Consider the following 14,013-nt stretch of genomic DNA (forward strand, 5'->3'; position numbering starts at 1 on the left):
CCCACGTATATATCACGCTAGATTTTGTCCGTTGAAGGATTTTAGTGTTTTTTTTAAATAATATTTAATTTTTTATTTTTAAAATTTATTTTGAATATTAACATATCAAAAACCCCACAAAACACACACGTTAACCAGCACACCTCTTACAAACCACAATTGACTTAGGGTTAGGTTGCGATCTTGTTAATTAGCCAGACCATATGCATGTGGTTGCTTGAGGCTCAAACGGGCATCTCGTAGGAATCTTGAGTAGACCATATCATAATTCTGTATTCTGAAAAGACCTGATTTTTATTATGATTATTCTTTTACAACCGAGTTTTAGTTAAATGGGTATTATTAAAATGTCTTTCTTTTTAAGAAAAGATATTAAATTTGATTATTATTTTTTTTTTGTAAAGAAAAGAGTACTCGTCGTCTTTTTAACTTCTCTATTTTTTTATACCAAAATCGAAGAGATAAATAAGATATATATCGAAACACTAAGAAAAGAAAAGGAAAAAAATCGCTTGTGTGCTTGTCTAGTATGATTAAAAGCTCTAACCCTATGATTAAAATGTTTGAGTAGAATGTATATTTTGCCTGAGAGCTAATTTATGCTACCCCAGCTCCTGTCGTTTTATTCGGATGCCATATCATTGCCCCCATAGTGCCGCTACACATAGACGTGACGCAAAGAGATAATGAGATGCTCTCTCATGTTAGTAGGATTAGCAGTAGAATTATCCAGATTACTAATTATTCAGACCCAAGCCCAGACTTAATAAGGCCCTGTTGAAAGCCTAGGCCCAAAATAAAGTGTTAGTGACCGAAAAAGTGAGTGCAAAACAAATCGAAGTAGACTCAACAAGCCCACCCAACAACAGCCATCCACCTTAAGAACCAACCAGCCTGTTCCTTGTCATTTGTCGAAGTTTTACTATATTCTGTCAACGTCCCCACCAACTTCCCTCTCTATTGGCTCCCCTCTATTTCCTTTCCCCGTCAACAGATAAGCCCTCTCCTCCCACTCTCTCTCCAACTCCCACGGCTTCTTCGCTTTCAAGGTACGATCTCCTCGTTCTCGCCAATTTCACGTTTCCATTTCGCTTTGTTATTTCCTCTGTTTGGTTGTTATGCTATAAATAAATCGAATTGCCAAACATCGCTGAAAGGCTTATTATATTCTTTAATTACCCTCTTTCCTTTGCAAATTTACACTTGCCAGGTCATTACCACCATTGATTTTATTTTCTTTTTTTTTATGGTTATTTATTTGTGTTTCTGAGACAGTCATGGCTTCGTCAATCTTCAGTGGTCCCTGCACGGTTCCTGCAGTGGAAGGCAAAAACTATTTTGGTCTGAAACCTTCTGTTAAGAATAACTTGAGGTTCAATGATGGCAAGAAAACCTCGATTATAGGATGTCCAAAGCGTGTTTTTACTGTGAGAGCCAGTGAAAAGAAGGATGGTCCAATAAAGAAGTTGGGGTTAAGTGACGCGGAATGTGAAGCTGCTGTTGTGGCAGGGAACGTGCCCGAGGCCCCTCCTGTGCTGCCTATGCCTGCCGCACCCGCTGGGACTCCTGTCGTCCCTTCTCTTGTAAGTTCCTCAGCTTGATTCGAATTGAATTGAATCGAATCATTTGACATTTTGTGGGTAATTGCTTGTTTTCAACTGGTTGTTTTTGTTGTTTATTAATGTCAAATATTTAGATTTTTTTAAGGAAATTACTTCTGATTATTTGTGTAATAATGGCGTATCAATTATGTGGTACCACTCAATGTACACGTTTTATTCTCAAATCTGATTGATTGTTGATGCTGGTTTTTGTCAGCCACTTAGTCGTCGTCCACGTCGTAATCGCAAGTCACCTGCCATGAGAGCAACATTCCAAGAAACTAGCATATCGCCTGCCAATTTTGTCTATCCTCTTTTTATTCATGAAGGTTGGTATTTTTGCAGGTGATGATTATGTGCTTCCTTTTCTAGTTTAATTTATAATCTCCTCCTTTTCTTAGGGAACTTTATCTTTCTTAGTTTGCATCATGTGTTTTGAGATTTGCAGGTGAGGAAGACACACCTATTGGAGCAATGCCTGGATGTTATAGGCTTGGATGGAGACATGGACTTGTGGAAGAGGTCGTTTGGCCCTGCCTAATATTCCACTTCATTATCTATTCTTGACAGAAATGATATTTGTAGTTATTTAAACCCACATTTTTTTATAAGTTTCAGATCCATTGCATTGCACTGACTTGAATTTCCTTTAACTGCTGAGGAAATCCACTAAAATGGGTTCTATTGACAGTTAATGAATTTTACTCAAACCAATTAAAAATTTACTGGTAAGAAGTTTAAAATGATGCGGAAAAATCAAAGATTCTGCATTAGTTCCTTCAACAGAACACCCATGCTCAAGATTTTCTGTTGGTATTTTTTGTTCTTGCATTACAAGATTAATCTATATACCCAACTATGGTGCCCTTCTAACATAAGCAGTCTGGTGCAGGTAGCGAAGGCTCGAGATGTTGGTGTAAACAGTATTGTTCTCTTTCCCAAAGTTCCAGATGCTTTGAAGGTTTATGTTTTTCCTCTGGTTTCTCTTTTCTTTATTGAAAAAATTCTAGATTTCCCTTCTTTTTAGATAAGTATAAGATAATTGATTTTTGCATGCCAGTCTTCCACGGGAGATGAAGCATACAATGATAATGGTCTAGTTCCTAGAGCAATACGGCTGCTCAAGGACAAATACCCTGACCTTGTAAGTCAAAGCACCTAGTTTTTCTATCTTTTAGGATGCTTCTTCAAGCCGAAGAAATTGTGCTTTGAGTATGGTAACCTCTCTCAGTCTTTTCTGTTTGCGTAGGTTATCTACACTGATGTTGCTCTGGATCCATATTCCTCTGATGGGCATGATGGCATTGTCAGAGAAGATGGTAAGAGACACATCTGATATCTCAACTGTTGCTGTTATATTAAGAAGAAAACTGTAACTGCTAAGATCACTTTAATACGAGATGACTAAGATGATGTAAGACACCTGCCAAATTGTAAGATATGATATTTGCTTAAATATTCACGAATGGGCAATAATCCAAGCTTGGAATCAAATGCATTAAGATTCTTTTTATTTCAAACCATTAAATATATTTACCTTTAGCCAATCTCTAGTTGGTATTTAAGTTGTTCTTTATAGGGTCAGCTTCCGCTCTCCTTTAGCAATGAAGAAGCTATATCTTTTGTGTGTTAAACAAAAAATCAGATATATCCTAAAAAAAAGAATTCAATTAGCACAATGCAAGGATTGGTATTAAAATTAGACAAACCTTTGGCATAATTTGCAGGACTTCCTTTGTTATTGAATTACACAGCCAGTTTGATTAAGGAAAAAAATTATTTTTTATCTAAATATTTGTCTTGTCATGATTTTTCTATTTGTAACATTACTGTGCACGAGCATGAAAGTTGGGTTGATGATGAGCACTACTTGAAAGAAGTAGCTACGCATGAATTACTGATCTGTCCTTGATACTTTGCAGGAGTCATAATGAATGATGAGACAGTGTATCAATTATGTAAACAAGCTGTTTCTCAGGTAATTCTGAATGGATGTATTGCACAATTCACCATTTGGATCAATATGAAGTACTTCTATTTGAGTTTTTTGAAGATTTGAGGGCCAATCCCGAGGTTTCAGAAAACTCATTTGGTCCCCTTCCCTCTTATTCCCTGATGCATATCTTTTTCAATCCTGAGATTGATGATTTCAGTCCTCACAAAAACATATGAACTCTGATTTTAAGACTTATATCAAGCTGGGGTAAATGGTGTTGCGCTCTTTATGAATTGAGCCATTTATACTGTTTATGATGTCACTTTACCAACAGGCCCGGGCTGGAGCAGATGTTGTTAGTCCAAGTGACATGATGGATGGGCGTGTAGGAGCAATGAGGAAAGCTCTTGATGCAGAAGGATTTCAGCATGTTTCAATCATGTCCTATACGGCAAAGTAATTCAAAGGGTTGATTTCTCTTTTAATTAATTTGTTTATTTATTTTTACACACACACACACATTACCTCTTTTCCTTGTGCTATGGGTGAAATTTCATTTTTCTATATAACTCGTGTAAGTGTGGAGATATATAGCTATAACTCACCAATTACTAATGCAAGCTTTTAAACTAGAGACCAACCATGAGTTTGCAATCTTGTTCAGAAAGCTTTTATGATTTATATAGAAAAAGGAATAAATGGAGGGAACTTCCCCCTTCTCACTTTCCAATTTCCAAATGTTTAAAACCTCCTATGTTATGCAACTATATACTTTCTTCACGTACCACATGTTGGCATTTCCTGTTGCTTTATCCTGTGATCTATGTCCAATTCTGGCCTGTTTCATATCAACTGTATGATATAATGCAAATGGTTAGTGTTTTTTATGTTCTAATCCCTCATATTTCTACACAGATATGCCAGTTCATTTTATGGACCATTTCGAGAGGCACTGGACTCAAACCCACGCTTTGGAGACAAAAAGACGTATAGGGTTTTTTTTGTTTCTTTGAAATGTGGCAAATTTTATAAACATGCAATTTTGGTGCTGACTTTTGGATATTGTTTGGCATGGTGAATGAAAGTTATCAGATGAACCCAGCAAATTACAGAGAGGCTCTGGTTGAGGCCCATGAAGACGAGTCTGAAGGAGCTGATATCCTTCTGGTTGGCATTGCTTTCTTTGGAACTTTGAAATGTATTCTATTAATGGGGAACATTCTGTCATGCTGAAGCTGCTTCTGCTTGTTTCACAGGTGAAACCTGGTCTTCCTTATTTGGATATTATAAGGCTTCTCAGAGATAAATCTCCTCTGCCAATTGCTGCATATCAGGTATGGTCCGTAACTATATGGATATTATGGTCTGGCAGAAGACATTTTCAGTTTTGACTGAAAATATTTCCCTCTAACCTATATGACATAGCCCATGATACTATCTGCCCCTGCATACCTGTAAAAACTAAAATTTTGATCAGCAGCTGGATTTTCATGCCACTAGCCTTCATCAAAAATATATTTTTTGGTTAACGGTGGAATTAGTGTTGCCAGTGTAGCCAGATTCCCATATTGCTGGTTGTCCCTCAACTACAACTTCGCTTTAGTGCCCCTCCTTGCCCCCTCTGAACTTTTTACATATTCTTCATAATGATTTTTTTTCTCTTAATTTATGAGTGCAGGTTTCTGGTGAATACTCAATGATTAAGGCTGGTGGGGTTCTCAAAATGATTGATGAAGAAAAAGTTATGATGGAGTCCTTGATGTGTCTTCGACGGGCTGGCGCTGACATTATCCTAACATATTTCGCTCTACAAGCTGCAAGATGTTTGTGTGGTGAGAAGAGGTGAGCTTATCCTACAAATGAGGCATTGTTAGTTGTGGAAAACCTTTAGAGGGAACTTTCTTGTACTCTTTCTGTAATTATGTGGCATTAGCATAAGGTTGGAATCTGAATGGACGTGCTTAGCACACCCATCTTTTTAGCCTGCTGTTGTCCTCGTCAAAAAGCTGGAACGTGTTTTGGTATGTTTAAATAAAATGTATGCCTTTCTATGTGAATAAGCACAGCAGAAATGTAGGATTGTCATGCACAGCATTTTCAGTAGTTCAGGGGAACCGCGCATCGTCAATGACCATGACAAATCCACATATGGGGCTTATTGATGAACTTATTTATGTGTTTATGGAGTGACATACACAGGAGGACAACTAACTAATGTGTGTTTTATATGTGATTTTATTGGCTGAGTTTTGTTCTCTACTGATTTGACTGGGTCTGGTCTATATGCCTAGATGCAACGGGGATTCGGTCTGACTGGATATCCCTCCTCCTTTGCCCAGTCACTCAGGTTCCTCGAAGTTATATATACTTGTCTTGTGGCATGTTCTTAAAATCTAGGCGGGGTATCATTGAAGTTATATTTACTTGTATATTGTCACATCGTTTAGTGAGACCTGACCGGGTTGCAGATGGTCAGCTTCTGAACGAGTTGGACTAAGGTGGGATTAATTTGAACCGCTGGGTCAAACAAGTAGGCAAAGGTGAGGGGCCATTGGGGGGATGGGATTTATGATGTTACATTGGTGACCCGTGCTGCTCCATGGTTGGGTCAAAGAAATTTTAGCGCACAAAAGGGATGTTTAAGACGATGACAATATTTATAAAGAAGTAAAAAAAACATGATACTCGAGTCAAAGAAATTTTAGCACACATAAGGGATGTTTAAGATGATGAGAATATTTATAACGTGATACTCGAGTCATTAATTTAACTGTATTTAATAATTTGATTTAAATTATAAGCAATGATAGCATATAAGTTATAAAAAATATATGGTAACAAACAACCAAATATAATATACCCACAAGAAAAGGGTGGGGCTTAAAGGAATGATGGCAACATGCTCGAACATTGCCCATTATAAAAAAAAAAAAGCTTGTTAATATAGTTTAAACTTGATTGTAAAATTTAGAGTAACCTTGGAAAAACAAATTGAGCCAAACAAAATAAAGTGAGCACCTACTTAAATTTAATAAATTAATTTTATTTAATTCAAGAATAAAATTTATTTTAAAAATAAACTTAATAGATAAAAAGGCATGAGGTAACCCAATTAAATAAAAAAAAAATGAAAAGATAAAATGAAGAAAAAAAAAACTAAAGCAATTTAAGGCAAAGTTCATAAAGCTAGGTTAATTTATAAAGTTTGTAACTTGTAAAATCTTAAACATGTACTTAACCAAGCTTAAATCCAAACCAATTAAATGCTAAATAATTAAATTTGGTAAAAATATACCACTTTTGAAAATCTTGCAAAGCAAAACGAAGAAAAAAGAGAGAGAATGAAATTATAAGGAAAAGATTTACGAATGGTGGAATCCAAAAAGAAATGCAACTTTAAAATTTACTTTAGACTACAAAAATAACAATAAAAAAATATAGATAAAATTAGACAAAGTCAAAAAAAAATAAATGAGGATGAAATTGAAGAAAAACCTAATTCAATGAATTGTTTTGAAAAAAGTTATAACCTAAATAACAAGGACTAAATAAAATAAATAGAAATTTAGGGGTTGGCTTGGAAAATTGAGTGGTAGGGCACAAACATCTAGAAAAAAAGTAAAAGAAAAAAGAAAAAGAAATAGCCGCCAATAATAAATCAAACCTCCTATTAGTGCAAGTTCAAATAACCAAGTAAAAGATGTTAAGATGAAGTTGAAGTCACACTAAGATGAAGTTGAAGTCACACCAAAATAGTTTTTATGATTATTAGAATCAACTGAACAGGTCTTTTAAAAATGACGAAGGAGCTTATATATATTAGCCTTTTATTTAATTCTTTTTAAATTATTAAAATAATCATATAACCCCACCCAAAATAATTAATTACAAAAAAAACACTAGCAATAAAATGACACAAATACTCTTTAATTTAAAAGTTAAATTATTTAACACTGAAAACATCAAAATCTTTTTACTATGCAACAATATTTAAAATAAGAAAAAGACCCTCCATTTGCCTATTAGTTCTTTTTATTTCAAGGATAAAAATTTTAATTTATTGTATATTTTTTTATTAAAGGTACAAATTAACCTGGAGTAGGAGTTCAAAATTAATTTCTTTTAAGGGCATTATTGTAAATTTAATATTCAATCCAAAGACAAAATACATGTCCCGCCTCCAATCAATTTAATTATCCCAAGACATATTATTTTACCCTTAAACACATGACAAAGAGCTGTTTATTTTTAAGGTCAAGAAGGAAAAAACACTTTTCTCGTCCGTGGTAGGTGAACACTATTTTCTCCATCTCTTTTAGTTTTAGTTTTTTTTTAATTTCTTCCCTCTTTTTTTAATTTAAATGATTTCCGCGGGTCAAGAACTGGGCTGGGAAAAACATCTCTTCAATCTTATAGAACTTCTCATCCCATCTTAATGGAATTTTAAATTTATCAAAACCCTGAAGTTGTACTTTTCGAATTCAAAGCATTAGACATTACAAGTTTCTAATACATAGATCACAGGGTTAAGGATATTTACTCTAATTGGCAGGACCTTGCAATCAAATTATGAATAATTTTCTGCTTAAATTATATAATAATTTTTTGTAAGCGAAAAAAGATACCTGTAATACCAATGCTTTGAACAGAACTAAAAGCGAATTAACTATAGCTTGAAAGAGTTCAAACAGAGTTACTGCTTACAACCTCATCCATGAGTATGGATTCTCCCTTGATCCTTTACACTGGCGAAGGGAAATCAATCCCTTCTATCGCCCCCCTCCCCTACCCCATGTATGCCACAAATAATAAAGCAGGAATCGCATGGCAAGTTACCGCATTATCTTGCTCTGAGAGATTCAATTATTGCCTAGCTGCATAAGCTAGGGCTTATTACTTCATTTCAACCATGCTCATTGAGATATCTTTCAGCAATAGCTGCATGTGTTGCAGCACCTATGGGGAGAACATCTTCATCTATCATGAAATATGGTGAATGGCCTGTGTGTATTGAACCCAATGTCTCGTTCCTCACGCCTATGTAATAGAAAGCTGCAGGGACCACTTGTGTGTAGAACGAGAAGTCCTCGGCACCCATCATCGGGGGTACCACCCTGAAGTTTGTTGGACCCAACAAATCAGTGGCCACCTTTCTCACATGCTCGTACATATGATCATCATTCACTGTTGGGGGATAGATCGTGGACTCCTTTTCAAAGAAGTCTACTGTTGCTGAGCATCTGAAAACAGAAGCCTGTTCAACAATCACCTGTTTCATACGGACTCAAAAACTGTTAGATGATCAACTATTCACATTAGACAAGTACTCAGCAAAGAGTGGCCTATAACTATAAAGTATGAAGCCTCCTTGAGGCTAGTGTGGCTGGAGACATGCGTTTATGGTCCCCACTTGTAAGTCGTAAGCCACAGAACAAGGTGTTTCCTTTTCAGGCTTCGACAAGAAAGGTAGGAGAATATGGAAGGTGGGTTATTAATTACCTAAACAGAAGGTCATTCAGGCCCGGATCGATAGCTAGCCAGCAGGCCAGCGATCATGCGATGATTTAAGTCATGATAGCCTAAAGTATATATTAATTCAATTTAATACATGAATCGAATTATAAAATGGGAATCAGAACAAACCTCTTTGATTCTTTGAAGAAGCTGGTAAAAACTTGTGTTGGAGTATGCCCTGAAAGTGCCACCGAGTACAACGGTTTCTGGAATCATGTCCAGATTATTGCCTCCGTCCATTGTGGTGACAGACACTACCTGCATTGAGCAATTCCGAGTTCTAGAAATTACAATTCTGAAGAATGCAAACAGTTTTGGAAAGCTAAGCTTTTTTTGAACATGGATACCTGAGAGTCCAAGGGATTTGTTTCACGAGACACAATGCCCTGTAAGCTGATTACAGCTGCAGAGGCAGCCAAAATGGGATCAACAGAGTGGTGAGGGCTACCAGCACGGCCCTTTTTGCCACTAATCACTGCTCTGAAGAAGCCACATCCAGCAAGCAAAGCACCAGGCCTTGAACCGATGATAGCAGTGGGATGTTCATGGGATACATGAACTGCAAATATAGCTTCCACGTCATCGAGAGCCCCATCTGCTATCATCCGTTTTGCTCCATTCCCAGCTTCCTCTGCTGGCTGAAAGAGCAGTATTACAGTTCCCTGTAATTGCAGCACCGAAACTAGCAAGTTTAGATATCCACCGTGGTATCATCAAAACATGAATAAAAATCTTCTGTTTTTAAGTATAATTTTGAGAAAGCTGTACAGACTATAGAGTTCCCATCAAGATAGAGTCCCGGGCATGGAAGATGATCATCATTTTCCGTTGATTTCATTACGCGACTCGAGGTGATAAAAGCAGAATTAGCTTACACGTCTATGTCAACCTGTTGAATTTTTTGTTCAATTATGACCTGGTTTTATAAAATCACTAGTCCTTTAGGAACATCAAATATCCAATTAAGTTACTTCGGAGTATAAAAATCATTAGTGTTTGAAATTAACCCAAACTAATCACTTCATTTAAAACCAAGGAAGTATAATAAACCTAATTTCATTTCACTATTGAATAGTCTAGACAATAACATTCTCTTCAAGGGATCAAATCTTTAAGCATTTCGCTTGGCTTATATGGTTTATTTCTTACAGAAAGAGTGACAATGGACAGAAGTTTGTTTCTTCGGAACATTATTTCTTTAATGCTACCTTTCCATATACTTTAGGCATTTAAAAATGCCATCGTGGAAAACTAACTTCCTGGCTAATTCATTTCTTTAAGCTAAAGATTCTGGGCTTCAAATCCGCTCCCATGTAGGACACAGTAAGAAATAAATTTGCAACATTAACCCCAACAAAAAAAAAAAAAAATTTAAATGAAGAGATTTACTGTGCAGCAACAACTTTACTAAGCTACTATGCATATCAAAATCTTAGGTGTCTTGTCCATGCAGGTAACAAATCAAGTAACAATATGAGTTTACAAGGATAAAATCTAACGTAGTAAAGATCTCAAAAGTCATCACCAGCGCTTCTTCTAAACAAATATTGTCCACAGAATGTGACATCCCACTAAAAAGTGGTAAAATGCTTTTGGCTTCCAAATTCCAACCCAATTACCCGTACTTAAAAAAAGCAAATGAGAGCAGAAGAAAGTAGTGTGCCCATGTATGATTTGAATACTCAGGATGCATGACTTTCACATTACGGGCAGTTGGTTTTCTCATATGTCAAACTGATTAAGACAAAAGCATGAGCGAGGAATCCTAGAAAAGAAAGAAAACACACGTTTTGATTACACGAGATGCCCAGAAATTTAAACTACCTCTGACTCACTTTAAACTGGAGAGGAAGTTGTGGTGATTTTGTCTTCTGTATAGCCATCAATTTTCAATAAAGAGTTTGATGTACAAGCAAATTTTCAAAACAAATACATCTAGCAGCTACGCTTTTCATGTAAATCTAATCATTTAGAATCTAAAAAATTCATATTTTAACACTCAAATGATGATATATCAGATTGTATGTAAATTTAGTGAGAAGATTCTGTCTGTAAATTATTTTCCATTTTTTTATATGAAGAATGATTTGAAAAAAAATACTAAATTCACGTACAAACAGATGTATAAACTATTAAATGATTAAGTATCGTGCCAAAAAAAAATGATCGCTGTATGTGTGTAGCATTACTCATAACGAAGACGTAACTGCGCGGTGGGTTTGAGAATTTCGTGCCTGCAACAACGATACGGATATGGGAAAGGGTAATTAAAGATTTCAGATGATGCTTAGAGTGCGATGGAATAGACCACAGATTCATCGTGCCCAAAAACTGAAGAGTGGAGACAGGTAAGCAGTTGATGAAAATAGCAAGGAGAAAGTGATAAAATAAAAAAAGCTATTCGGCATTAATGGCTAAGAGAAAGTGACCCAACACCATCCTCCCCTGCCCATACTTTTTGGTAGAGACCAATTCAATGCTATCCGCTCAAAATGAGGTCCAACAGAAATTGTTCACGGATCCATGGCATTCTACTCTTGTTGCCTGTTTCCATAGCATCATCATGCTCTGCTCCTTGTACACAACAAACTTCACTCTCTCCAGAGACCCAACATTCTCCTTAAATTCACGATTCCCGACAATTTCTTATTGAAATTGAAAACGGTAACTAGAACCATGCCTATTACGATTTATTTAAGACTTTTATAATATAAAAAAAAACAAACCTGCAAGAGATGTTCGCGGCTCTTCAAAATCTTGGCAGCACCCACCAGCATGGCGACATGAGCATCATGCCCACAAGCATGCATTTTGCCGGCTACCTTGCTTTTATGCTCCCATTCTACAGCTTCCTAGAACAAACAACCCCAAGATTTAGGTAGTTCTTTTTTAAGCTAGGCTAGCCAATTTATTACCATGTGACACCGGAAAGCCTAAAGTGACTCCCTCGTCCCATATAGAGACATTAATATTAATAATTGCCCCAATGCAAAACAGATCAAGTATTTTTTGTCAGTATACTCTGATAACTTTCACATTAAAATTTGAATGTTCGTATGGTTTGTCTGTCTTATCACCGATATTAGCCTGACACTTGCAAGACAGGCTCAAATAATCACACTAGTTCTGATTTTAATCTGACACGTGTTAATAAATGTTAATATATTCATAATGAGGTTATCTTCCATGTCAGTACAAATAAATAAATAATATCCGAGCACAAATTCTCATTTCACATTATTTTACTTCTTTTCCTCTCTAGTTTTATTAAGAAAAAAGAAATTAGTTTAGATCAAGGGCTTGATAAAAACAAGCAGGAAGCTACAAATCCCAACCACAAAAAATTATTTAAATCAGACATTTTTATGCTGCTAATTCAAGTCTAAAATACAAAAGAAGAAAACAGATAACTAATTTCCAGTTTTAATTTCTATTTTTTTGAAAAACAAAAATATAAAAAGGGAACCTCGCAAAAAGCTGGTTTTCTATGAAGCCTCTGAGTTCAAAGTCATCATTAATTATCAAGTACACTAACACCATCGTCCCGAACAATACACGTGCATACATACAAAAACGCACAAAAACAAAAAAAATCGGTACTAGCTACCTGAATTGGGAGGGCATCCATATCAGCTCGAACAGCCACAAAAGGAGGCCCACCGGTGCCGATCCAAGCCCGAATACCCGTTTTGGCTAAAGGATACCTGTATTCAATCCCCATCTTATCCAACTCATATCTAACTAACTCACTTGTTTTGACTTCTTCAAAAGCAAGCTCTGGATTCTCGTGAATCTTCCTCCTCACGATCTTTAACCAAGTAACCGTATCTGGCCGCCGTGCCAGTGCTAAAACAGCCTCTGAGCAGGCTTTGGTCCACACCTCACAGCCGGTTGACGTCGGTGCTTTTCTCTCCGTGGATTTTGATTGGTTTTTTGTCTTGGAATTCAAGGAATTACCAATGGTACCATCAAAAAACGAAAATGAATAGTCAATGTTATTTGTACTTGTGCTTCTTGTTTTTGAAGAAGAAGATAAGACGATAGGGTTAGTAAAGATTAAAAGCAAGAGAAAGAATACTGAGAGATTTTTTAGGGAATTCATTATTTTCTTGAAAACAGAGAGAGAGAGAGAGGGGGAGAGGGAGAGGGAGGGAGACAGGGGAAGTTGCAGGCGGGGAATTGGAGTCGAGACTCGAGGGAGGGGTAATGGAGAGAGGAATGTTTTGAAGGGTATTGAAGCACGTGGGAATAAAGGAAGGAGGAAATACTACACGTGAGAGAATATGTAAAGAAAAATAGGTCGATGAATGGCGTCGAATCGTGCAGTCGGGTCCCACCACTTCATGAGCTAGAAAAGGACGTATTGTTTTTATCCTGAGTAAATTTTGGACTCCCATCTCATCTCTTGTATACGGTAGTTAATTATTAATTAAATTTATTATAGTTTAATATAATTATTAAGCCTTTTAGAGGTTGACTTAAAAAGTTTATGACCACGATTATGATTAGGTTTCGAGTTAGAACTAAAAAGATATTAGCTTTGTAGAACTTTATTAACTCGATTTGATTTTTTATAATTTAATTAATTATTTTAAATTCTTATAAAATTGGTCGAGTTAAATCTTAAAAAATTAAAAATAAATGAAATGATATTATTTGACTAAGATAATTTATCTGACTGAACTCAATGATCATGACTTTTTTCTAAATTAAGTCTCCAAAATGAGTTTTGATAATTATATATTTTAGTTACTTTTTAATATATAGATGCAATTTGCTCCTTTTTTGGGGAACTGTGCCTTGGGTTCTGGAATGAGATTTCCCATGGATAATTAAATCTATCATTCCACAGAGAAATAAATATATCATGTACAATTACCACCAACAGCTAAAGCTGTCTAACCACAATTTTAATATTAAAAAAAGGGAAAAAAAAAAAAGATTGCTTTTGAAAGCATGTTG

At 35.8% G+C, this 14,013-nt stretch overlaps 2 protein-coding genes across 2 annotated transcripts; one reads left to right on the forward strand and one right to left on the reverse strand.

Annotated features, from left to right (window-relative positions):
* The first annotated feature begins 910 nt into the window (after positions 1-910).
* LOC105127788 (delta-aminolevulinic acid dehydratase, chloroplastic) lies at positions 911-5,651 on the forward strand. The gene is made up of 13 exons (XM_011029209.1): positions 911-1,049; positions 1,276-1,583; positions 1,819-1,930; positions 2,050-2,123; positions 2,494-2,562; positions 2,662-2,745; positions 2,851-2,920; positions 3,524-3,579; positions 3,872-3,993; positions 4,453-4,524; positions 4,623-4,704; positions 4,794-4,871; positions 5,216-5,651. Exons 2-13 carry the CDS (start codon positions 1,278-1,280, stop codon positions 5,381-5,383), a joined length of 1,293 nt encoding a protein of 430 aa, XP_011027511.1. The 5' UTR covers positions 911-1,049; positions 1,276-1,277; the 3' UTR covers positions 5,384-5,651.
* Positions 5,652-8,101: 2,450 nt separating this feature from the next.
* ILL6 (IAA-amino acid hydrolase ILR1-like 6) lies at positions 8,102-13,289 on the reverse strand. Its single transcript, XM_011029210.1, has 6 exons — positions 13,212-13,289; positions 12,659-13,181; positions 11,778-11,903; positions 9,399-9,713; positions 9,181-9,309; positions 8,102-8,806 (listed from the first exon to the last, which is right to left on the reverse strand). The coding sequence occupies exons 2-6, from the start codon at positions 13,151-13,153 to the stop codon at positions 8,441-8,443; spliced, it is 1,431 nt and encodes a 476-aa protein (XP_011027512.1). The 5' UTR covers positions 13,154-13,181; positions 13,212-13,289; the 3' UTR covers positions 8,102-8,440.
* Positions 13,290-14,013: the final 724 nt, after the last annotated feature.

This window comes from Populus euphratica, unplaced genomic scaffold, assembly GCF_000495115.2.
Source record: "Populus euphratica unplaced genomic scaffold, PopEup_1.0 scaffold93.1, whole genome shotgun sequence".
NCBI classification, from domain to species: domain Eukaryota; kingdom Viridiplantae; phylum Streptophyta; class Magnoliopsida; order Malpighiales; family Salicaceae; genus Populus; species Populus euphratica.